The following is a 25,015-nucleotide window of genomic DNA, read 5'->3' on the forward strand; positions in this document are numbered from 1 at the left end:
TCACGTAGACTAATGTCCCGCAGGATGCCTTACAACATATCGACAGCATTTGTGTTCGTCACTCCACCACTGTTTTGGGTGGCGGTGAAGAGACAAGTGCCACCATGAGGCATCTTTCCTAGCTGCTTCATTTTGCAGCACATTTATGGTGTGAGAGGAGAATGTCCTCATCAGATCAGATGCCCAGAGATTAATATCAGTATCTGAATCTTAAAAAAATATGAACTCTTGGCAGAGTGCCTAGCACAAGATAAGTGTTTAAGGATTACATTTTGAATAAATCGGCTCACTTCCCTCTGTAGCCTTTGGACACACGTATGAAGCTGCATGCAGTAGGTGATTAAATAATGAATAAATGGAGAAATGAATAGGTTCATGGCAAGAAAAGTTTTACAGTAACTCTGGAAAAGTGAAAAGTGTACTGGAAGAATATTAGTAAGTAACTATGTATTTTAGGGCCTTGCAAGCTGGCGGAGTGGTTAAGAACCTTCCAGTCAATGCAGGAGACACCAGTTTGACCCCTGGGTCAGGAAGATCCCTGGAGGAGGAAATAGCAACCCACCGCAGTATTGTTGCCTGGGAAACCCTACGGACAGAAGGCCTGGCAGTCTACAACCCACGGGGTCACAAAGAGTTGGGCATGACTTAGTGACTAAACAGCAGTGTATTTTAGAACAGATCCTGCTGTAGACTGGAGGTTAAACGCCTAGGCTGGGAGGTCGAAAGTGGGAGAAATTTGCGAGCTGGAGAACATGCACTTAGCCAATGTTACAGGTGTTTTGTTTCTAGTTAGGAAAAGTTCATCTTTGAGCTTTGTGTTTAGTCGCTCAGTCGTGTCCGACTCTCTGTGACCCCAGGACGGTAGCCCACCAGGCTCCTCTGTCCACGGGGATTCTCCAGCCAAAACACTGGAGTGGGTGGCCTTTCCGTTTTCCAGGTGATCTTCCCAACCCAGGGATCGAACTCAGGTCTCCTGCATTGCAGGTGGACTCTTTACCAACAGAGACACCAGGGCAGCCCCTTTAAGCTTTAAATGTGTCTTAAATAAAGGCTAAAATATTTTGGAAAGTCACATTTAGTAATATCAAACCTTTCAATGATGGAATAAATTTTTCATTATTTCCCTCTCTACTTTAATTAAAATTGTGGACTTTACCAGTTGTGTGTTTTTTTTTAAATGGGTCAAACAGTGTCAGGGGTTTGAATGTAAATGACTGAGACTTGGAAGCATTACCTGTTTGGACGTTACGTGGAGATCTTTGATTGTTTTGTGGTTTCTGAAAGCCGTCCCGGGGAAGCTGGGGGCTGAGGTCCTGACAAGCTTTCTCACAAGTGTCGGGGTCGCCTTCATGACCCACAAATCACGATATGAAATGAAGGTCTGTGTTCCCTGGATCTTTAGAAACCCAGGGGGCTGCTCGCGTTTTGCTTCTAAACGAGCACGTTGGCACGTGGGCCGCTTCTCACCAGCACTTCTCCTCTCGCCTCCCAGCCGACGCCCCGGCACCGCCCGCGCCGTTCGACCACCGCATCGTGACGGCCAGGCAGGCCGCGGTCAACAGCTTCTACACTGTGAGCAGGACCGAGATCTTGGGAGGGTGAGTGCCGCTCCTCTTCTGCACCCTCTTGACAAGGAGGAAAGAGTGCTTGCAAAGACACAGGTCTTTTTTTAAATTCCTATGTGTTTCATCTTTCTATTTTTACTTTTCTTGGTTTTTGTACTGATTTTTCATATTTTTAAATTTATATTGGAGTATAGTTAATTTATAATGTTGTGTTAGTTTTGGGTGTACAGAAAAGTGGTTCAATTACATCTCTATATATTTTTTTCAGATTCTTCTCCATTACAGGTTATTATAGAATACTGAGTAGAGTTCCATGTGCTATACAATAGGTCCTTGTTGGTTATCTGTTTTATATACAGTAATGTTTATATGTTAATCCCAAACTCCAGATTTAGAACCACGCCACCCACCTTTCCCCTTTGGTAGCTGTGAGTTTCTTTTCCAGGTGTGTGAGTTTTCCAGGTGTGTGAGTCTGCTTCTGTTTTGTAAATAAGTTAATTTGTATCATATGTTTGGACCTCATATATAAGGGATATCATATGGCCTTTGTCTGTCTCAGTCTGACTTAGTTCACTTAGCACAATAATCTCTAGGTTTGTCTATGTTGCTGCAAATGGCATTATTTCCTTCTTTTTATGACTGAGTAATACATATAAGCTGGAATCAAGATTGCCGGGAGAAATATCAATGAGCTCAGATATGCAGATGACACCACCCTTATGGCAGAAAGTGAAGAGGAACTAAAAAGCCTCTTGATGAAAGTGAGAGACGAGAGTGAAAAAGTTGGCTTAAAACTCAACATTCAGAAAACAAAGATCATGGCATCTGGTCCCATCACTTCATGGGAAATAGATGGGCAAACAGTGGAAAGAGTGTCAGACTTTATTTTGGGGGGACTCCAAAATCACTTCAGATGGTGACTGCAGCCAGGAAATTAAAAGACGCTTGGTCCTTGGAAGAAAAGTTATGACCAACCTAGATAACATATTAAAAAGCAGAGACATTACTTTGCCAACAAAGGTCCATCTAGTCAAGGCTATGGTTTTCCCAGTAGTCATGTATGGATGTGAGAGTGGAATTATAAAGAAAGCTGAATGCCTAAGAATTGATGCTTTTGAACCGTGGTGTTGGAGAAGACTCTTGAGAATCCCTTGGACTGCAAGGAGATCCAACCAGTCCATCCTAAAGGAAATCAATCCTGAATGTTCATTGAAACGACTGACGTTGAAGCTGAAACTCCAATACTTTGGCCACCTGATGCGAAGAACTGACTCATTGGAAAAGACCCTGATGCTGGGAAAGATTGAAGGCAGGAGGAGAAGGGGATGACAGAGGATGAGATGGTTGGATGGCATCACCGACTCAATGGACATGAGTTTGAGTACACTCCAGGAGTTGGTGATGGACAGGGAGGCCTGGCGTGCTGCAGTCCATGGGGTCGCAGAGAGTCAGACACGACTGAACTGAATCTATATACCACACATTCCTCATCCCCCAGCTATTGGTAGACACTTAGGTGACTTTCACGCCTTGGCTGTCGTGGATAGTGCCGCTATAAACAGAGATGGATCTTAAGAATTTCATAAATGTTTGTCAGTCTCACCCAGAGAACCAGAAACATCATATACAGTTATTTTAAGTGATTTTAACCATTTCTGAAAACTGTCGCTGATGCCGGAAAGGCTGATGAGGTGACTACCCTTCACGTTTCATCTGCTTCACTTCCCGTGTTGTCCTGTCCGGAGTGAGAGGAAAGCAATGTGAGTCCCCAGGAGGTTTAGAAGCTTGAACGCTGAGGAGCAAAACGTAGAAATGTGTGAATGCTGTTTATCTCATGGCACATAGTAAATATTTTTTTTTAAATCATCGCTGGTTTTCCATTTGCACTGATACCATGTGAGTTACCGCCATTCATTTCGGTCGGTGACGTGCCCTGCAGAAGGACTTGCTGGCAGGACATCCACACAGATGCCCTCCCCGAAGAAGGAGGAGGCGAGTCCACCAGGGAGGAGGGACCTTCCTCTCCCGCTTCAGCCACGACCCCCCGAGAGGTCCTGTGACTCCCAGTGTTGATCCCAACAGCAATCTGTGTAAAGTAAGAGGCGGAGAGCAGGAAAACTGTACATGTATTCAACACATAGACATTTACTCACGACACAGGGAGAGCACGTGTGATTCATAGTGAGCCTGTGGTCAGGGGTGTGGCTGACTCTGCGAAGCCCCTCCTGGGTTTTCCAATCCCGTGGCTCCTTTGCCCTCTGTCACAGGAAACACTCGAACTTTCTCCTCCTCGGCCGGCTGATGGCAGAGAGGCCCCCGGCCTGTGAGGACGGTCGAGGGGGACGGGGCTTCCGGAGCAGGCAGCGCTGCCTGGGGCCCCCTACTCTCACGGCAAGCATTAGCTTATCAGGGTCTTGAGGAACGGGGGTGGCAAGCCAGCCCTGTTTCTCTAAAGGAGGAAAGTTTTTTGCAGAAGCGGCTTTGGAGCAACCCCAGGGTTTGTGTGTGTTTCTGGTCGAGGTCTCTCGGTGACTCTCAGAGCCTCCGGGGCAGCGCGGGGTCTTCTCTGGCGGCTGCAGGCGGGACCACCCGCCCATCGCCCCATCCCAGGCTCAGTGAGGAGCTTAGAGGGGTGGTCAGCTGGGCATGCTGGCCTCGTCAGCGGGGACCTCCTCTCCGTCGGGGGCGAGTTGAGGCGCAGCCCCTTGTCCTACAGAGTCGGTGGGGCCAACCCCCCAGGGCCAGGATCCTGGGGCCCCCACGCCCCGGCAGGCCCCTCCATTTTCCTGGGGTTCCTTCCCCACCTGTGGCCTGTGGGGTGATTAGAGTTTCTGCTCATCATGGTCAGTTATTCCTAGCATGAGGTTATCAGCCTGGCGGGCCAGCAGGGACCCTTGAGGCCACCTCCCGCCCCAGGCCTTGCAGGGTGAAGCCTTCCAGAGGAACGGAAGGAGCTGAAGCTGAGCAGTGACGTGGCACCACGGCTGGGCCAGGCCGATCTGGGGGCCATTGCTAATTAAGGGAAAAAGACCTTTCTTAATGAGGAGCCACATCTGAAGCGCCCGGGGCTGTGTTCCTGGGCTCCAGGAGAGAGAGCACGTCTGGAACAGTGGGTGGGATTGATGTCACACTTGGCTGTGCTTACGGTAATGTCACTCCACCCCCACCCCAGGACGCATCTGCTTCTGTGCAAGGAGTGTGGCTAAGTGGGGTGGGCTGGGGTGACCTCCCCCCAGCTCCCCAGCCGTTTCACTAAGTCAGGAATCACACCAAGCAAGTCAAACAAGAAGACTGCTCATGAGTGTGTATTTGGGGAGGTGGTGACATTTGTAAGAAGCTGCCTTACGAAGTGCATTTAAATTGATATCCAAGCTAAAGTGTGTACTGTATGCTTTGATTAAATGTGTCTATATGCAATTTTGTGATTACTTATTTATTTATATGCAGTTTCCAAAAATAATCTGACTTGCCTGACCAACAGCCTGTATCATTCTTATGCTTAGAGAACCTAGCTTGTTATATTCACATGCATTCAGAAAGATTCTATTTTCTCTACGATAGAAACCCTCAAATTTTAGGGTGCATGAGAACCACCCAAGGGATGTTGTGAAAATGCAGCTTCTGGGGTATTCCCCAGCCTTCCTGTTTCAGTAGGGCCGGGACATCACCCCCAGGTGACTCTGAGGCCTGTGGCTCGTATCAGAACTTGACCTATTCTAGGGGATTTGGCAACAGCAGGGGCACGTCAGGCTTGCTCACTCAAGTCAGAAAGAGGGGTGCCGGAAAGCTTCAGTGTCCACCGGGCAGCGGCTGGACCGGGGCCCTGGCGGGGACAGAGCCTCACCTGGGCCACGACCTCTTCTCCCGCAGTGGGCGCTTCGGCCAAGTTCACAAGTGTGAGGAGAAGGCCACAGGCTTGAAGCTGGCGGCCAAGATCATCAAGACCAGGGGCGTGAAGGACAAGGTAAGGCCCACGCGGTGTGGACACGGTGGGCTGCCATCCGCCCAGTGCTAAACCAGCCCTCCCTTCCCCAGGACGACGTGAAGAATGAGATCAGCGTCATGAACCAGCTGGACCACGTGAACCTCATCCAGCTCTACGACGCCTTCGAGTCTAAGAATGACATCGTCCTGGTCATGGAGTAGTGCGTCCCCATCCCCTCCCCATCCTACGCGCACATCCCCAGCACACCGCCCTGTCCTGCCTCCAGCTGGACCCTGCTGGACCCCGGGATTCTGACTTGCATGTGTCAGAACTGCATCCGCCGCGCGAAGGAAATTACTCAGGAAAGGGTCTCCACGTGAGGTTCTGTTGCTAAGCAGCAGGACGACCACACAGGTTTAGCTCCGTATGAGCTGTACTGTCGAGGCCCTGTCTTAACTCTTGCTCTGGGTACCCTGGAGGGGTGAGCCTTGAACTGTGTCCTACTTTTGACCTGATAGTGAAAACAAAGCTCATGTCAGACTCTTCTAAGTAGAGCTAAGAGGCTTCTGTTTAACATCACCTTTCTGGGGCCGTCCCTCATGGCCCAGTGGTTAAGACTTCACCTCACCATGCAAGGGCTGTGGGTTTGATCCCTGGTCTGGCAGCTACAGTCCCACATGCCTCGTGGCTAAAAAAACCCAAACATAAAACAGAAGCAGTGTTGTAACAAATTCATTAAAGACTTTAAAAGTGGTCCACATCAAAAAAATTATAAAAAGTAAAATAAAATCACCTTTATAAAAGCTTGAGTGTTTAGTTAGAAAGTGAGTCATTCTAACCAACACTGAATCCGTGTTTGCGACTCACTTCAGCTCCCCACCCCCAGCCCCCACTTCGGGTTTTGCTTGTCATTGTGCGATAGGAATTTCGGTTAATGAAACATCCAGCATGAGCTCCACACGAGCACTTAATCGCTGAAATCAGCCTGGCCCTCCAAGGAGTCTGGAATTCCCTCCACCCCTGCCTTCCTAGCGTCCTCCTGGGCCTCCGTGCTCCTTAGGAGATGGCAGAGGTGGGCCCACCCCAGAGCAGCAGCCCCTGCAAGGGAGGGGCTTTGAGACTTTCCATTTGAGCAAGTGGTGGGGCTCCAGTGACAGCCATCACCGTCAGAGGCATCTTATCCAGAAGGTAGAGAGACACAGCTGCAGACACATCCAGTGGGCGGGTCAGCGGCGCGCAGATGCGAGGAGCAGGTGCTCGTCGAGGGCGCTGACTCGGAATCGCCCCCTCTCCCCCGCAGCGTGGACGGAGGCGAGCTCTTCGATCGCATCATCGACGACAACTGCAACCTGACGGAGCTCGACACCATCCTGTTCATCAGGCAGATATGCGAGGGGATAAGACACATGCACCAGATGTACATCCTCCACCTGGACCTGAAGGTAGGGCGCGCTCGGCCTCAGGGGGACGCGAGCCCTTCCCCCAGGCGGGTCCGTGGTCCCTCGGGTACTGGACACCCGCTTGGGAGACGGAGCCCGTCGCTGGGTATGTATTCGGGAATTTGAAGACTCTGGACTCTTAGCCTCATCTCCCTATTCCCAATTTCTGTCACTCCCTGGTATGTGCTTGTCTCCATCCTTAGGGACTGCTGTTCAGAGTCTTATTGTAAGTTGCTTATGTTAAAGGAACTCATAGGGAGGTGGTTTCTACCATCACACCAGCCTCATCACCACCATCCTGGTTGCATCCTCTCATCATCTGAGTAGGTGGGAGGAATTTTAGCTGACTCAGAGTTCCCTGCTTGTGGTCAAACTTCCCAGCTCTCCAGAATCCCCAGCAGTCCTCTAAAACCCTCCAGGAGGCTCTGGACTTCAGGGATTATTTTTCTACAAGCATGCTAGAGCCGGAGGGAGGATGCTATGGCAGCATGGGATCCAGGGCAGCTGGGGGGAGGTGCTGAGAGGCTGAGGGGCAGAAGGGTGGTGGGTGGGGCTGGGCACCCCCCCGGGAGCGGTGCGAACCTGTTGTAAGTGGTGGGGAGCCCACCCTCTTTCTCCTCTTATTTTATGACCTTTCCCTCTCGCGCTCTCTCCCTTTATGAAGTCCCTGTAATTCGACAGTGCATCGTTACGACCAGTGAAATACGGGCCCAATAACTCCGAGCAGCTCTTATGTCCTCAAGGCATCTTCCTGTGTGGCTCGGTCGTTTCTCATTTCCCTGTTTGCACAGTGTGACACTGAGATAAAATACACATTCTGTAGAACATACCATCTACTGCAAGTCATCAGGGATCGCGGAGCTAAATCAATTCAGCTTCCTTGAATAGGTTTCCATGGGCCTCCGTTCCTGTAACTTGGCTCCTCTCACCGTCCTGATTTACGCGCTTGCCTCTCCCATCCACAGAGCAGGAGGAAGTGGTCGATGGGATGACAGAGCCAGAGGTTAAAAGTCATTAGCAGAGCCCATGGCTATGAACCGGTTTGATAATGCGCACTTTCACGGAGCATTTTCATTGAGTGTAGATACTCTCTGAATATCCCTAACGGGGTTTGATTGGCAGCTGAAGCAGGGACCTGACCCGTCGGAAGTCAGACAGCTCCATATGTGGCTTCAGAATGTTGACTGAGGACTTGCATGGGCAGTTCTAGTTGTGGCTCGTACGTAAAGATGCAATAAGGGCGACAGCTGGATGGGTCATCAAGGACCAGGCGCCCTTTCAGAAAGCTCCTTGGAAGGAGAGGGGCCCAAAATACCAAAGGCTTGTCTCTCTGTAGGGAGATTATAGGTGGCTTACAATGGTCTCCTTCCTGCATTTTTTGTGTTTTGTAAATCTTATTCAATGAATATGCTTTAATTTTATAATTAGAAAAAAATTAACTTTCTGAAGTGCCCTCAGAGCTGTTTTTTTTTTTTTTTTAATTCTGCAAACAATTCTTTTGTGTCGTGGTGCTTTTTGGCAGTTGGACAGCTTGATACATGATCAATCAGTTATGTAAGCACGAGGCCAAGTCTTCCTGTGCAGCATCCACTTCTCTATAAATTGCCTTTGCCTAGAGACATCTGTTTTAGAGATATTTTAGAGAAAAAGCTTCCAATGACATTATGCCCAACCAAATGGACAATTGAATGTTGACAAGCAGACACTCCTGGAGCAGGAAATGGGAACCCACTCCAGTTCTGTGGCCTGGGACAGAGGAGACCGGCCAGCCACAGTCCATGGGGTAACAGAGTTGGACACGACTTAGTGACTAAACCACCACCACCAAGCTGGTGCTAGCTCATCTCATAAAGTGTTGCTGTGTTTCTGACCTCACTCTACCCTCTCCTCCACCTGGACAGGCAGGGTAGGGGGGCAGCCATGACCCCATGTGAAGGGTGGGACGTGGAATCCTGGGGACTTGGCACCTCGGCTAATGCCCCCTCCTAGCGCTTAGGGAAGATTTGGGATGAGTTAGAGCTTGAGAGTTCAGGCGGTTCTTTGAAACCTTTATTTCTCTTTTTAGGATGAACTTGACTTTAAGTCAGATCCCCTATTTTTCCCATCCCTCAGGTCTTCTGTCCTAACGTAGGGAGGTGCACTTGTCAGATGTTCTATAAATACCGAGTTGCAGGGCTATCTACCCCTCTCCTCTGCACCCCGAGACCGTCCCATTGGCAGGGCCAAGTCTTTCCAGAGGCAAGCTCCAAGGGAACGCTTAGTCAAGGCTTTCAGGCACGGAGACCAAACTCAGCAACTCTCTGGAATCGCCGAGAATGAAGAATGAACGGGGGCGGGGGAGTCCTCCCCTTACAGATGACTTTCCCATAGACTGAGCTCAGGGAAAGCCTGGGGGTCAGGGCTGCTCGCATGTGGGTGCGTGCTCGGTGTGGCCGGTGGAATGAAGCAGGCCATTTCTCCTGGAACTCATAAATCCTCGGGAAAAGTAGTCCTCCAAGAAGGGGAAATTCATACTTAATAATTTTAGGGGGGCGGATGTCAAGTCTGAGACGGCCTCCACCAGGCCATTTGGAAAGTCCTGAGGCAGGAGGCCTTGGCCTGAACTCAGGCATGGTCGTCAATGGCAGAGCTGGTGGGGGAGGGAAGGCAGGGTCATGCGAGCTTGGCAGGGGCCCACAACCTCATCCACCACATAATTAAAGGAGAAAATACCCACGCAGACAAGCCCGCCCCAAAGTGAAAGGCCTGATATGTTTTTCCTGAGCATCGTTGTATTTTTAGTTGTGGTTCAAGGACAATTTGAGTGAAGGATGGTTGTTTTCATTGCTAATGTGTCTCTTTCTCCTGGCAGCCTGAGAACATCCTGTGTGTGAATCGGGACACTAAACAAATAAAAATTATTGACTTTGGATTGGCCAGAAGGTATGTCAATTTGGACATAGGTGTATGAATTGAGTTAGAGAACATGATGGGTGATCTTTCTTTGCAAAGATAAATCTGATATACCCCTTGGTTTCATATCCCTGTTTAGAATTAACCAAAATTATGTTTCAGCTTTACTTTGCTGGCTTCAGAATTTGAACGTTTAGGAGTTTCTACAGTGCATGCAAGAAAAATATGGAATATTAAAACCTAGTACAGTGCAGTTATTAAATGTTAAGACATTAATCCATAATTTGTGAGAGTTTGTCTTAGTCTTTTGCATTTTGTCCATCTGTAAAGAGAAGACTTGCCTTAAAAAAGTAATTGTGTGAGCAGGATTGCTCACAGGGTTCAGGCAGAGATGAGCTCCTCAAGGGAACGGAGTTTACTCGGACCTCAGCGCGTGAGTGAGAGTGTTGGGCGGTCGTGAACGGCCGCGTCTTCTCTATTCATTAAACTAGGCTTGTTTGAGCTGTCGACAGGGCACAGTCTGTTCTCACGGCTCCTTCAGTCATGTTTCATAATTCATAATTCAGGTGTTCTAATTATTCCGAGTGGCTTTTCTCACAACCATTTCAGATTATTAAGGATCTCTAGGAGAAGCTTCATTACCGTTTCAGACTCTTCAGGCTCTCTGGTGGGAAGCTTCGTTACCAGTTTCGGACACTCTGTCTTTAATATACGATTTCCTTCAGTCTGTTTACATTAACTGTGCTGTGCAGCTGCAGTTATTTTGCTTACAGACTGCACCCTTTCTGTTTTCTCGAGTTCTGATTTTTGGCTGACCCTCTTCATTCCTCTGTGTTGTCTCCTAAATTTCAGGTACAAACCCAGAGAGAAGCTGAAGGTGAACTTTGGAACTCCTGAATTCCTCGCCCCTGAAGTTGTGAACTACGATTTTGTCTCCTTCCCCACTGACATGTGGAGTGTGGGCGTCATCACCTACATGCTGTAAGCAGGCTCCCAGCCCCTCGGACACTTGTTCTCAATCGCCGCGTAAATTCCATTTGCTATTTTGAATAAGGCCCTAAGTTAGATCTTTCAAAGATAAATAACTCTGCCCCATACTCAGGTACTTCCCATGTTCTGTTGAGTCTGGTGGATAAAGGAGTAAATTCTTTAATCATCAGAAAAAGTAATAGTCTCTCTTCTTCACTGATCACCCAGATTCCTAGACCACCATCCTATGCTCTAAAAGGAACTTAAAAAACACCCCCAACTGTGTCCTGATCCCCTGAGTGATGAAGCAGCCTCACTGTCCAGGGGTGACGTTCCTGGCGTCTGCCATCTGAGGACGTGATGGCACTCTGTGGCAAAACGCGTTAAAAGGGCATCTGTGTTATTCTGTGAGATTCGTGTTTGCGGGTAGCTGTGCCTTCACCACAACCACTGCTGATAAACAAAAAATCATGCTCGCGAGTCGCTCACTCGTGTCCAACTCTTTGCAACCCCATGGACTGTAGCCCACCAGGCTCCTCTGTCCATGGGTTTCTCCAGGCAAGAATACTGGAGTGGGTTGCCGTGCCCTCCTCCAGGGGATCTTCCCGACCCAGGGACTGAATTCACATCCTATGTTAACTCCGGCATTGCAGGCAGATTCTTTATCCCTGAGCCTTCTTTCCATTTTAAATGACAGAACCAAGAAGGCACCTGTCTCCACAGAGTCTGAGGGTGTTTAAAGGCTTCTCACCCTGGACGCCGTGTCTTACAGACTCAGCGGCTTGTCCCCCTTCCTGGGCGACGACGATGCCGAGACCCTGAACAACATTCTGGCCTGCAGGTGGGACCTGGAGGACCAAGAGTTCCAGGATGTCTCGGAGGAGGCCCGGGAGTTCATCTCCAAGCTTCTCATTAAGGAGAAGAGGTGACCGCATCCCCTCTGGGCTCAGGAGGAGGCAGGGCGAACAGAGGCGGGGCCCCGGGGCCGAGAGGACCGCAGTCAGGGAAGTAGCCACCAGCCCCGCGGCTGTCTCTCTGGTGCACCTGTGGGGCTGTAGACACAGTGACTCTGGTGCTCTCCACCCGGTCTCCTGAGGCCTGGAACCGCTGTGATCGCGGGGCTTGAGTGGGGCTAGGGGGCTCCACGCCGCTGAACAGTTGTTTCATGGGAGAGCCTGCTGTGGGCCAGGCCTGCTGCTGCTCTCCAGACATGTTCTCTTTACGCACTTCCCAGTTCCGTGGGAGGAGGGCATTATCAGTCATGTTCTTTGATGATACTCCAAGATCACATGGCCGGTTAAGTGACAGAACCAAGAATCAACACAAGGCCGAGCACGTGACTGTTATGTATGAATGGCCTGCTTTCTGTCTTGCTGATAATTCAGAATTCAGTGGATGAAGGGTACTGATACTGAAATACAGGGGATCACATTTTAGGATCATAGAGGGGGTGGAAGACTGTGATGAGCCAAACATACTTTTCAGATGATCCTGTCTTAAATATATAATGACAAAAGATAAGACTAAATAACAAAAATTTTAAAAAAGACAGCTCCCAAAAACAGAAAAGAAAAATACAAAGAAAAAAGAAAACAAATTAAAAATAAATAAATAAAAATAATTTTTAAAAAAGTTTTAAACAAAAAATGGAAAACAAAAAACCTCCAAAATGGAAAAATAATGAGAGAAAATAGAAAAATAATAAAACACATAATGGTAGATGGCATTTAAGATGTTCATGGCCAACAATACTTGCTTTATTGTTTTATAGCTTTTAAGTTATATAACCACCACCATGAACCAATGGACAGGCGGTTCGGCGGGGTGGGGCTGGGGCTGACCCCAGAATAGACAGGTGGTTCGGCGGGGTGAGGCCGGGGCTGACCCCAGAATAGACAGGCGGTTCGGCGGGGTGGGGTCGGTCCGGCGGGGTGGGGTCGGTTCGGCGGGGGTGGGGTCCGGGGCTGACCCCAGATGCTCCTTCCCCTGCACTTCACTGTCCCTGATCTTCCAGAAATTGTATCTGGGGCTTTGAGGGCAAATGTATAAAGCCCAGTTCCTGGCTTTAGGTAACTTGTGATGTAATAGAAGAGACAAGCAGTTTTTAGTTCAGTTCAGTTCAGTCGCTCAGTCATGTCCAGTTCTTTGTGACCCCATGGACTGCAGCACACCAGGCTTCCCTGTCCATCACCAACTCCCAGAGCTTACTCAAGCTCACATCCATTGAGTCGGTGATGCCATCCAACCATCTCATCCTCTGTCATCCCCTTCTCCTCCCACTTTCAATCTTTCCCAGCATCAGGGTCTTTTCAAATGAGTCAGCTCTTCACATCAGGTGGCCAAAGTATTGGAGTTTTAGCTTCAGCGTCAGTCCTTCCAAAGAACACTCAGTACTGATTTCCTTTATGGTGGACTCTTTTGATCTCCTTGCAGTCCAAGGGACTCTGAAGAGTCATCTCCAACACCACAGTTCAAAAGCATCAGTAGTAAAGAACCTGCCTGCCAAGCAGGAGACATAGGTTCAATCCCTGGGTCGGGAAGATAGAAGTTCAATTTATGAAGCTCAGACATCTCATCAAGAATGGCTATTTCTATTTGAAGGAAGATGTTCAGGTAGCATCAAGATTTCAGAATTGTCTTGCTTGTCTTACCAATAGTGTTACCCTGATGGGATTGGATGGTAACCTATCCCTGATACTAATGCCATGGGAGACAGAATTGCCTGGCAACTTGACACGAGGCCATCTGGTCTCCGCTGGGTCCCTAATAACCGCTGCCTTTCCCTTTAGCTGGAGAATCAGTGCTAGTGAGGCTCTCAAGCACCCTTGGCTGTCGGATCCCAAGCTCCACTCCAGGCTCAGCACGCAGGTAACCACGGCTGCTGTTCTCCCTCTTCTTTCTAGTCGGCTTCAACCTTCTGACGATCAGATGCTAGCGGCACCTCAGCCTTGAGTGAAGCTCTTTCTAATTAGTCTCTCACAGCCTTCTAATCTTGTGCTAGCGCTAAATTGCTTAAAATGCTTTTATTGAGCAATTTGTGCTTTTTAATGATGCTAACTACACTAGAGAATTATTTTCAGCAGAACTATGTATTAGGTTTATTATTTAATTACTGTATCCATTGCAAAGTGAATCGTTTCGTCACCGTAACCACACCCACACTTACACATTTAGCCTCGGGCATAGGTCACATAAAGTTTTGGAGAATACATGTTAATGTACATTCAAGATATATCTCCTACATAGAACTCAAAATTCTAACTTCCCTGCTTGCCTGGTTTAGTGTGCTCTAAGCACCAAAAAAAAGTAAAAAGAAAGGTAATATTCAGCTTGGACAAGAGATTAATGTAAGTGCATGGGAAGGAGACTGAATGGTGGGGTGTACCTTGAGAGTGACCCGGCCTCCCCGTGTGGTCACTTCTTATGCAAACTCCTGACCGCCTCTCACCGCCCTAGCCAGCGCTTACATCTCACTTCCCTTGTCAGTACCTCCAGCACAGGTCTCTTTCCTAAGCTTTGGGCCCGAATACTCCCCTGTGAGCTGGCCATCTCTGCTTGGATTGTCTCCGCTCCCCCCTCCACCATCCTCACCACCCTCCCAGACCCCAACGCCTCTCTGTGCCCCCTCTCCCTCCCCCAGTCCCCTCAGCTCATCCATAATTTTCCTCCAACGTCTGCACTGATTATTCCTGGAATCTGTACAGTCCCCACCGTCAGGATGGTCATCTAGGCTGAGGCCACCTGTCACCTGAGTGACTACCATCGCCTCCTGCCGACGTCCACATCCAGATCACCGTGGATTATATAAACAGCACAGAGGCAGAGGGGTCGCATCTAAGCAGCTTTCCTGAATATTTAGTGTGGTCAGCGGGGCACGATCCCGGAGAGGCGGCGGGCAGGCCCTGCCGTCACTCGCTGTGGAGGCGGCTGGTCGGCCTCGTACACCCCCCTCCCCTCCATCTTTGCTCCTCCGGGGTTTGGAGTGCAGCTTTTCCACCTACCAAGCCCTGGGATTACTGTGCCCCTGGTACTCATTTTTTCCACATCCAGTTTTTATTGAAATTACTTCTAAATTCGGCATCAGTTGTAAGTTTTATTTGTGTCTGAATATACCTTTCCTTGATAATTGGTACTGATGTCAAGTAAAAATAGGCTGATTCCCTGGTAGGTACCTCACCCAGACGGCATAAACTGCTTATTAGGGTTACCAACCTATTCTGGGCCAATTTTCCACCCATGTATTTTTATCCAAGCTTATTGGTGTCCAAATACACTTTGACGTGGTGGACAATATGGAAACCACAACAGATAATTAATGACATTATACAGTGTAGAAGTGTTTAAAAATATTTTTTAGATCATACAACAATAACAAAAATCACCTTTTTGTTATTTTATCCAACTGCTGGTACCTAAGGTGAATAGATATTTCAGGGATGGTGAGGATTAAACAAAAAAAATTCCGTTGTATAAATCCTGTTAGTTACCGTGAAAGTTATAATTGTACAGCACTGCGCCAAGCACTGTTCTGATGGCTTCAGGGAAATGAACTCATTTGGTCCTCAGGTCGATGCTCTGATTCAGACATGCCATCATTCCCTTTATGTGAAAGGGCCGCTGAGGACAGGGGTATAGACCCACCCATGATCCCACCACAGGCAGCAGACCCTGGAGTCGGGTGAGGCTCCCCACTCTGCTGTCCCGCTGGAGGCAGGCTGCTGGGCCAAGGGGGCCTGTGACATTTCCAGGACCACCCTGTATGACATCTTTCATGTTACTGAAGGATAGCACTCAAGCTTAATATATTTTATTTTTTGGTGAAGTATTGAGAATAATTTTTTCTAGGTGATTCACTTCTGGGAGAATCTTGTTTCTATGTCCTGTAGAACCAGAATTCAACTTTATGTTGACAATTCAACTCTTACTCAAACTATTTAAATCTAAATTCTGATATTTCAAAGTTTTCATAATAAACTTTTATTTGTCTCTTTTCATTGTTTCATGCTTAAAAGCACTTCCTGTTTCCCAGCCACTGAGCATGTCCGTGATCTGTGAACTTGGAAGGATTCTCCCTCTTAGACACCGAGGCCTGCGGTCTCCACCTCCTGAGCTGGGCTCATAGGGCCAAGCCCACCACCCGCACGGGACTCACTGCGTCAGGCACAGCCTGCAGCAGGGCCTCCCGGAGGGCAAACCCGTGCGCCCTTGGCCAGCACCTGTGCAGACACAGTTGCTGCTTTGGGGCTGGGGGCGGGGAAGCAAGCAGGTGGGGCCGATGCTCTCCTGCCACGGCTCATGACCATCCAGCTCTCCTCCCCGTCTCCTGGGCGCCGGTCTCATTCTCTGCTCCTGTCTACCGAGCTAATGACGATGGACGTGCTCAGAGCCTGCGTGCGCCCACGCTCTTCCCTGTCACCAAATCATCCCTTCCTTAATTATAGCTCTGACCGTATTATCCCCTGATGAGAGAATCTCCCAGTCTTCCCCTCCTTGCACCCTGAACCCCCATGCCCAGCAGTTCAGGCCCCCATGGGTGCCAGTGTTGGGGCCCAAGTCCTGGGCAGTGTCCGAGGCCCACTCCCAGTGCCCTTTCTCCAGGACGGTCTCCTCAGCGCCAACCAGAGGGACTTCCTCTGTCCTCCGGAGCTTCTCCCGGGGCCCTTAGTTCTTGTCTGCTGGCTTGAGAACATCTGCAAGCAGCCATGTCTGTGTCTGGCTCATCCCTGTGGTCAGTCTATCTTGACTCTCGTGCTCCGTCCGCCTGAGTCTTGGCTAAACACACACGTGTCACAACAAGGGTCATGGAGCGCGAGTCTCTCTGCCCATGACTCCAAGGGGAGGAGCGGTGAGTGACGACAGGGGCGTGGAGGGGAGCGCGGACGCCCTCGAGCCGGACTCTGCGGCCGTAAGCCACTCAGGGTCCAGGGACGTCTCTGCAGGAACCCCTGCCTCTTTGGGTATCGTCAGACCGCGTCAGTCTGACCCTTCTCGAAATGTCTTCTTGGTTTTCCTAGAAAAGGAAGAATTGCTGCTCTGATGCCCGGGACCTGGCGACCAAATAGTGTCCGGAAAGTGCCCTCTTGAAAGGTTGGTCTAAAGGGGCCTCTGAGCCTAGAGAGAGGGTGGGGAGAGTGTGGCTGGCTGACCGCGAATGCAGCGGGGTGCGTTCCCTCCGGGGAGGCCCCGAGGCCAGGAGGCTGTGTTTGGGTCTGCTCTGCTGTTTCCTAGCAGAGGATCCTCCGTCTTGTGATTTGTGGACTGGGGACAGTCTCATTTCCCATGTTTGTTGAGTGGCTCCACTGAGACCATCCAAGCAAAGCCAGAGACCAGGGCTCGGCACACAGTAGGTACTCAGGAGGGCTCCTGGGAGTCCTTGCAACAGTTGTACATAGTAGGAGTAGCAGGGGAGGGAGCGCTGTCTGCAGAGTCGGGGAGTCTGAGGACCTGCCCAGGGGCACCCCTGGAGCACGGTGGAGCCTGACGCTCTGGGGAGTCTGCTCACTCTTCTCCTTCCGAGCTGTTGCCAGGCCCAGACCCCATCTTGGACCCCAAGGAACTGCCTCTTCATACAAAGCCTCTGCCTTGCTTAGAATTTTGTCAGAATTATTCAGAGAAGGAGTGTTACACACGAGCATGTGCTGTTACATCAATAAATGGTCCAATTTATGGCCTAAAAGGGGCTTCCCAGGTGGCGCCAGTGGTAAAGAACCCATTTGCCAGTGCAGGAGACATCAGAGACATGGGTTTGATCCCTGGCTCGGGAAGACCCCATGAAGGAGGGCAGGGAAACCCACTCCAGTATTTTTGCCCAGAGATTCCCATTGATGGAGGAGCCTGGTGGGCTACAGCCCATAGGATTGCAGAGAATTGGTCATGACTGAGAGACTGTGCACACACACACACACACACTCACACACACACGGCCCAAAGGAGAGGCCGAGGGTGTGCACTACCCCAGAGGGCTTCGAGAAGCCCCAGGACCCCCGCTGGCCCCGGCCAGCCGCCCCGTCGTCTGGGCTGCGAGTCCTCGGCCCCCGGGCAGCTCGGCTTCAGCGGCCCTGCTGGACTCGAGCCTCGTGAGGCGACATTCTGCTGCCTGCCTGTCCAAACTCTCACCCTGACTTGTATCTACTCTGGCCCCGAGGTTTTCTTGGTCTGTTGCCTGTGTGCGCTCTTGCAAGCTGCCTCGAATCTGTTGAGTAAGATGGGGTAGAAATAAATCACCAAATCATCATACAAGTCACGAACCAGCGTCGGCGAACACCCTGGCTTTGGCACGAGGTTCCCTTACGGGGGACCCTTTCGCTTGTTTGGAGATTGATGTGACGTCAACGGGAAAGCTTTTGCTTTCTACATACAAAGACCATTCTTGTTTGTACAGACTAGCGGGGAGTTGGCGTTGGGAACAGCAGGGGGTAGCCTCACGTCTGGTGCCACGGTGGAGAAGGAGGGCCATCTGCACCCCCTGAAGTGGGCATCCTGGCTTTGCTGGGAGCCGTGAGCCCGAGGTCTGAGGGCAGCGCGCCCCAGCGGTCCTTCTCTCCCCCAGCCCCGCCCAGAGGCAGCTCTGTTCCCAGCGACCACAAACCCTGAGGGTTTGCCGCAAACCACCTTCCCACCATAAGCCCTGGGCAGGCTCTGGGGGCTGGTGGGAGCGAGGTCACTGGGTGCCAGGAGGTGCCCAGGCAGGAGGCCTGGCGCCAGGGGCTGGTGGGAAGGATGAGGCGAAAAGGCAGTGGGTGACGGTTCAAGGAGGTTTGCTCTTGAACCCAAGGTGATGGAAGGTGGTGGCGGCCAGAAGGACAAGGACAAAGGGTTGTGGGTTTTTCCCCCCAAACTTCAAGCTTTTTGTTTTGTATTGGAGTATAGCCAGTTAAAACCGTCGTGGCAGCTTCAGGTGAGTGGTCAGGGGACTCAGCATGCGTGTGGGTGTACACGCATCCATTCTCCCCAGATGCCCCTCCCATCCAGGCCGGCACATGACGCCGAGCAGAGCTCCCTGTGCTGGGCCGTAGGTCCCTGTTGGTTATCCTCTTTAAAGTGTGTACGTGACTTTCCCAAATGACAAAGCGCTTTGAGCCGGTTGCCCTGGCAACACAGCATCTTTGTTGCAGATGCTCAGCGAGACCACTCCAGACCTGGCCTGGTCCACTCCGAGACGACCACTCGGGCTGGCCAGCTTCCCTTCCTGGGTCCCCCCCACCCCTCCAGGGGCCACAGAAACCCACCTCGGTCCCACCGCATGTCCATGCGATGCAGGTGCTTCCTGGTTTGCTTTCTCACTTTTTTTTTCTTTCTCAAACTAAAATGTAAGGTTAAGAAATTAATACTGGGGGCAGCCTTCCTTGAGAAGGATGCTGTGCTAAAAGCAGTAGACCGTGCTTCACAATCTCTCCTGCCAGGAGGAGCTTGGAGTTTGGCAAGACATAACATGAGTAAAACCAATTTTGAGATAATATTGATTTTTAAAATCTGGTGGTTGGAGATGATTCCTGTGGAAAAAGAGCCTTATGAATAAGGCATAACCCGCAACGCAAATTGAGGACAGAAATCTCCTGCAATTTGTCAGAGGTTTTTTGATGGGCTGAGGAAGTGCTCTAAAAACAAACCAGGTGGCGTTTCGTTTCTCCTTCCTGCTGCTCCGTGGCCAGCCCGGGAGACGCGCGCCGGGGCCAAGCCCTCGGGTCTACAGGGAGGACATGGGTCATACGTGGCTGAGACAGATGCAGAGAGTCCCACGCGCGTCCCCGGCTGCGCTTTGATGCCAACGGAGCTGGCAGGACGCAGGGTGGCAGCGGGTGGGAGCCGGCTGCGCTTCAGGCGAAACAAAGAGGCCTTGTCCTTCGATCCTGCGCGTGGTACCAAAATATCTTGCATAAACTGAGCACACACACACACACACACACCCCACCCAGCTCTGGTAAGCAGTGGATCCTTCAAGGAGTTCCTTTTTTTTCTCACAGACACACATACATTATAAAAAGTCATCTGTGGTTTTCCTAAGGGGCGCAACCAACTAATTACAATTTTAAAAGCCTTGCTGAATTAACAAGAGTCATATTTTGTTTGCTTTGCAGGAAAACTGCTGTGGTTGCTGCTGCCTTGAGAAGATTTTTGGAAAAATCAGCAATTCTGATGCCTTGACCCCTACGGAGACTGGTGGCTCTGGGCGGTGGGGAGGGGAGGGTGCCACTCTGAACTCTGAGCACCTCTGCCAGGCTTGGGGGCGGGGGGTGCTGAGAGTTGAAGCCCTGGAGGCAGGCAAGCCTGCGCCCACCCCAGCCCCTGCCATACCCTGCGGCCGGGAGCACCCAAGAGTATGGTTCCCTGCCATCCTGAACTTAAAGCTTTCTGTCTTTGTTGCTGGGGCCCAGCAGGCCTCGTCTCTGCTATGCCTCAGATCACTAGAGTGGTCATACTGGAGACTGAGCTGAGGGTTTAAAATGTGTTGGAAGCAACAGCAAACTATTATCTATAGGATGGATAAACAGCAAGGTGCCACTGCACAGCCCGGGGGACTGTACTCAGCATCTCAGGATAGACCGCTGTGTGTGTTCACGCTCGGTCGCTCAGTCCTGTCTGACTCTTTGTGACCCCACGGACTGTAGCCCACTAGGCTCCCCTGTCCATGAGATTCTCCAGGTAAGAATACTGGAGTGGGTTGCCATTTCAGGCCATAATGGAAAAGACTATGAAAAAGAATGTATCGCTGTTCGGTCGCTCAGTTGTGTCCGACTCTTTGCGACCCCGTGGACTACAGCACGCCAGGCCTCCCTGTCCTTCAGTATCTCCCAGAGTTTGCTCAGACTCACTTCCATCAAGTTGATGATGCCATCCAACCATCTCATCCTCTGTCGCTTTGCTCCCTTCTCTTCTTGCCCTCAGTCTTTCCCAGCAACAGGGTCTTTTCCAATGAGTCAGCTCATTATAATGGAAAAGAATATGAGAAAGAATGTGGATATATGTTAAAAAAAAAGTTGGATACATTTAGAGAGAGAATTTCCTTTCAAAGGGGTGAGTATGTTGCCAGAAAAAGTTCTAAGTCCGGTGAACCCTTGACCGCTTTGTTTCTCGGACTTTATTATTTTGATTTGACTGAAATCCGGTGAATCCAACTGATGAGTAATTTGCTTTCTGGAATATACGCTTTCTTTGAATTCTGAGCAACAGGATCAGAAAGCCTATCTTCCATTTGTTCTGCCATCTCCTCCAAGAGCAGCAGTCTTCCAAGCAGCTGGTCTACTTTCAGCTGAGGGACACAGGTTGTCACCGTGCACTTTGCTCTCTTCCGAGGGAACCGTCATCCACGTGAAACACGGGCCTCGAGAGGCAGTGCATGGTTAGTCTGTCCATTCATGGCCTTGAGAGTAACGTTAACTGTCCCGAGAGCTTCCCTCAACGCAGCTGGAATGAGAAGGACTCTGGTGAGTCCTTCAGGGGACAGTGCTGGGCTTCCTGTCGAGCAACCTGGGTAGAGAGGACCAGTGGCCACGCCACGTGGGGGCCCTTTGGCTCAGCCCGGCACAGGGCACCCCCACTCGGACGTGACCCTGATTTCCAGCTGGAAGCTCTTCCACTCCCAAGCTCTAGTGCCGTTTCTTCACATGTAACAGGGGACCCGAGCCCTGCTGCAGAAACAGGAGTTGCTTCTCCAGGAAGCTGAGACGGTGGATGCCACGCCCATCACTTACTTCTTAAGCCTCTCTCACATTTTCCACTTCCAAATACCTGTTGTGTTGAGACCAGCTATAATAATGTCTTTATTTTTAGCTTTAGTCGCTCTAGGCTCCAGTTGTCTCGATAGTGATGAAACCAACTGAGAACAGCTCCGGGGGCCCCTGCGTGAGGGGGTTCTGACAGGCGCTGACAGTTCACCGTCCTCTCTGATCCCACCCGGGCATCCTCCTCACCCGCCCACGTGTTTCGGGGGCGGGGGAGGCGGAGACAGAAGAGACGCGTAATTAGTTCAGGCCTCTCTCCAGCTCACCGGTAGTGCAGTGCGACGCGTCTCTGTCTCCTTTGGGCCTGCGCGCTCATCCAAGGCTGGCTTCTCCTCTTCCTGTTCTGTGATTCTGCTTCGTGTTTAATTTAGTTTCCTTAAAACACACATGCGCACACAAGGCCCTGTGACTGACGTGTTATGTCACCACTCTGTCCTTAGCTGCTGGTGTTCATCGGGTCTGGAAAAACACGAGGTGGTCCAGGTTTCATGCTCAGCCCACAGAGAGCTGCATCCGCTCAACTGCTGAACGGGACACAGGGGTCTGATCGGAAGTCCCTCGTGGAGGGTGTGTTCTGGCCCGGGTGTGGGCTCCCCCCGGCCCACATGGAGGACCTTCCGCTGGGCTTGGGGTCTCCTCAGTCCTGGTCACCTTATCCGGTCCCACTGCGTGCGGAGGACCCAGCTTGGGCCAAGTGAACGAGTGCTTGCTTGCCAGATTCACCCACTGACGACCCTGCAGTCAGCGGGCGTGGGCTTCAGGGTTTAGAAAGGAGACTCTGCTTTGAAAGCGGCTCTCCTTAGGCTGCATAGTTAGATTTGCACGCTTGGCTGGGGAGTGCCAGGGCGGGGTCCAGGGGGCTTTCTGAGGGCGCTAAGGACAGTGTGCTGAAGAGCTGATGATTGCCCTCCAGTTACACGAGATGGGGGGTTCCCGTCTCCTGCTCAGTGGTCCCCTCTGTCCACACCCTCGTGTCGCTGCGGGATGCGATGATTCTTACGGGAAATGGGGTTTGCACATCATAGGAATCAAACCGTAGGAGCGTGTGGACCCAGAAGCAGAGTCTGGCCGGACCGGGGTCCTCGTGACCCCTTTTCTCCAGAAGTCACCAGGGCCGAGAGGCTGTGCTGGGCTTCCGCCTCCTCTCCGTGGACGCGGTGGCCTTGCTCGCTCCTTTAGGCTATCGCTGTTTCTCCAGCAAATGGAGGAACTCAAGTGACAGGGGGGTGGGGCACGTCCCCCAGCCTGGGGAGAAGGAAGCCGACAGGGACCCAGAGTCTGCTGCTGCTTAGAAACCAGGGAGAAAAGGACCATGCTGTTCACGACATAAACCCCCCCCACCCCCCGGCACGGACTCCCACCTGGATTAACCGTGGAAACCACTTCCGGGTTGAGGTTGGCTGACTCGTGTCTTTGGGCGCTGTAGAGTTGCCTGGAGTCACTTTCTGTCTGACTTGACATTTTTTTGCTTTCTTTCCTCAAAGATGCAAATAGGCGTGATTTGTCATGCGAGGCCGACTCTGATATGATGTAGTCTCAGATCTGTGAGAACTAACGTTTTCACCATCTTTATGGAAATTAGTACAGCAGCATTTTGTCCTTGTTTTGGAACCAAACATGGATTTTTATACGAGGGAAACGAGCAAGACTCTCCTTTCATTCGTTTTTTGTCCTTCTGTTCCCACGACCCCGACTCCAGCCTCTGGGTTGTGGGAGGGCCAGTATTAGACTTGAGCCTGTTGGGTCTGGACTCCAGGCCAGTTGAGGGGCCTCCCTTGGAAACTGGTCTGTGAGCTCGTAACTAGGGGCAGGCGGGGTCGAGCTCAGCTCTCTCCCCTGGAGACTCCGTCCTGGGTTCAGGCCGTTCCTCTGTGCCCACGCCCTTCTCAAACTGGCCACGGTGCCCTCCTCTGCTTTTGCTCCACCTTTTAAAATATTCTACTTCTTTCTCTTTTTCTTACATTGGAATCAAAGTCCGGCTTCTTATGTATCACCATGTTCCCCTAGAGCCTCTCTGAGATGAAAATTATGTTTGCAAAATGCGAGTTGCTTTCTGTCCTAAAGGACTGAGATGCTGCACTTGGTGGGCGGGACTTCCTGAACCAGAACGACTTCTGGGCCTTGTGTGAAGCTCACAGCTTCTCACCCCAGAGGGTCGGTGTATTTCTCCTCCCAGCTCCGATTCAGGCAGGCGCGTCGTCCCTGGCGGTCCCTCTGTGGGCCGTCTCACCGTGCGTGAAGGCTTCTCACTCCCCTGCTGCCCACTCGAAGGGGCGGAAGAGCCCTGCGGCGTGTGTGCCGTGTGGAGCCCCGCATGCTCTGCAGTCATCCCGGCGCATAGGTGCCGGTGAGCCCTCTGGACAACGTTTTTCCACGCAGACAAGAAATAAACACGGAGCCCCGAAGCCGTGACTACGCTTACCGTGTGCGTTTTCTATTTCTGGTGTAGTTCCGTTCATCTGTACTCCTTTTCCTTATAAAGATGTGTAACAGTCATATGTACGTGTCGTATTGAAGAATAAACTTGGACCTTGTTTATCCTTTGGTTAATGAGCTGATCTGTGGATGTGGCAAACGTGATGCAAGTGCTCTCCTTTGGATGAGGATGGCGTGTGGCGTCTGCTGATAGCAAGAACCCAGGCTACATGCACAGGGGCCCGAGACCATGCACAGGAGCCCGGGGAAAACTACTCCCCCAGCTCGGACGCAAGGAGCCGACGCAAGCTGCAGGGGCCCGAGACCATGCACAGGAGCCCGGGGAAAGCTACTCCCCCAGCTCGGACGCAAGGAGCCGACACAAGCTGCAGGTTTCCCCCAATTTTAGCTCAAAGACACAGACTGACACACACAGAGCCCCGGTGCCGGCACCGCGGGAGAAGTCACGCAGGCCGCTGGCAGCTCGCCTTTCCTGCAGCTCTGGGCGACTCCTTAGACCCAGAGGGGTGTGCGTCGCCCCAGAGGACCTACCGCTGAGGGACTCAGGAGGAGACGGCTGCCCAGCCCGGGGCCACCAGTCGCCTTCCCGGCTGGAACGCTGCTGTGAGGGCTGCCCGCCTAGCCGTTGTCTGAGGGTGACGTGGGGCAGGCCAACATCACTAGTCTAGCCCCCCAGGGGTGGCTGCCCACCCATACTGGCTGGCACGGTCCTGCTGGGAGCATTGGACCCTGTGTTCACAGAGACACCCTGCTACTCACTCGAGACTCAGGCTTCCCCACCCGGCGTCAGGCCAGGCCCTCTGACCTCTTTCCCGGAGGAGGAGCCCTCCTGGGCCTCTGTGATGTCGTGACACAAACCACAGCTCTGTGTCTGACCCGGGTCCCAGGTCCTGGCCTGGGAGCTCCTAGAAGCCCCGGGATTTCCTGAGCGTCCACAGCTGAGCTGTTGCCCTCAGGTGATTCTGGGCGGATGAGGCTGGTGGTCTGATGACCCAACCACAGGACTGGGGGGGGCCTGGCACACTCACCTGGCCCCCACCGCCCCCGCCCCCAGGGAGGGGGAAGGAG

The 25,015-nt window shown here is 51.4% G+C and overlaps 1 protein-coding gene across 3 annotated transcripts in view; it reads left to right on the forward strand.

The window, feature by feature from the left end:
• The window catches only part of MYLK4 (myosin light chain kinase family member 4), a 73,661-nt gene extending 49,612 nt beyond the window's left edge, over positions 1-24,049 (forward strand). For all 3 annotated transcript variants that reach the window (XM_010818635.4, XM_010818634.4, XM_010818636.4), the window contains 10 exons: positions 1,493-1,598; positions 5,436-5,529; positions 5,601-5,710; positions 6,791-6,932; positions 9,781-9,851; positions 10,674-10,802; positions 11,563-11,715; positions 13,580-13,658; positions 16,805-16,877; positions 19,868-24,049. In XM_010818635.4, coding sequence (XP_010816937.1) covers positions 1,493-1,598; positions 5,436-5,529; positions 5,601-5,710; positions 6,791-6,932; positions 9,781-9,851; positions 10,674-10,802; positions 11,563-11,715; positions 13,580-13,658; positions 16,805-16,852 — 932 coding nt within the window. In that variant the 3' untranslated portion in view covers positions 16,853-16,877; positions 19,868-24,049. The remainder of the gene's footprint in view (positions 1-1,492; positions 1,599-5,435; positions 5,530-5,600; positions 5,711-6,790; positions 6,933-9,780; positions 9,852-10,673; positions 10,803-11,562; positions 11,716-13,579; positions 13,659-16,804; positions 16,878-19,867) is intronic.
• The last annotated feature ends 966 nt before the right edge of the window (positions 24,050-25,015 follow it).

Source organism: Bos taurus, chromosome 23, assembly GCF_002263795.3.
Source record: "Bos taurus isolate L1 Dominette 01449 registration number 42190680 breed Hereford chromosome 23, ARS-UCD2.0, whole genome shotgun sequence".
Lineage (NCBI taxonomy): Eukaryota > Metazoa > Chordata > Mammalia > Artiodactyla > Bovidae > Bos > Bos taurus.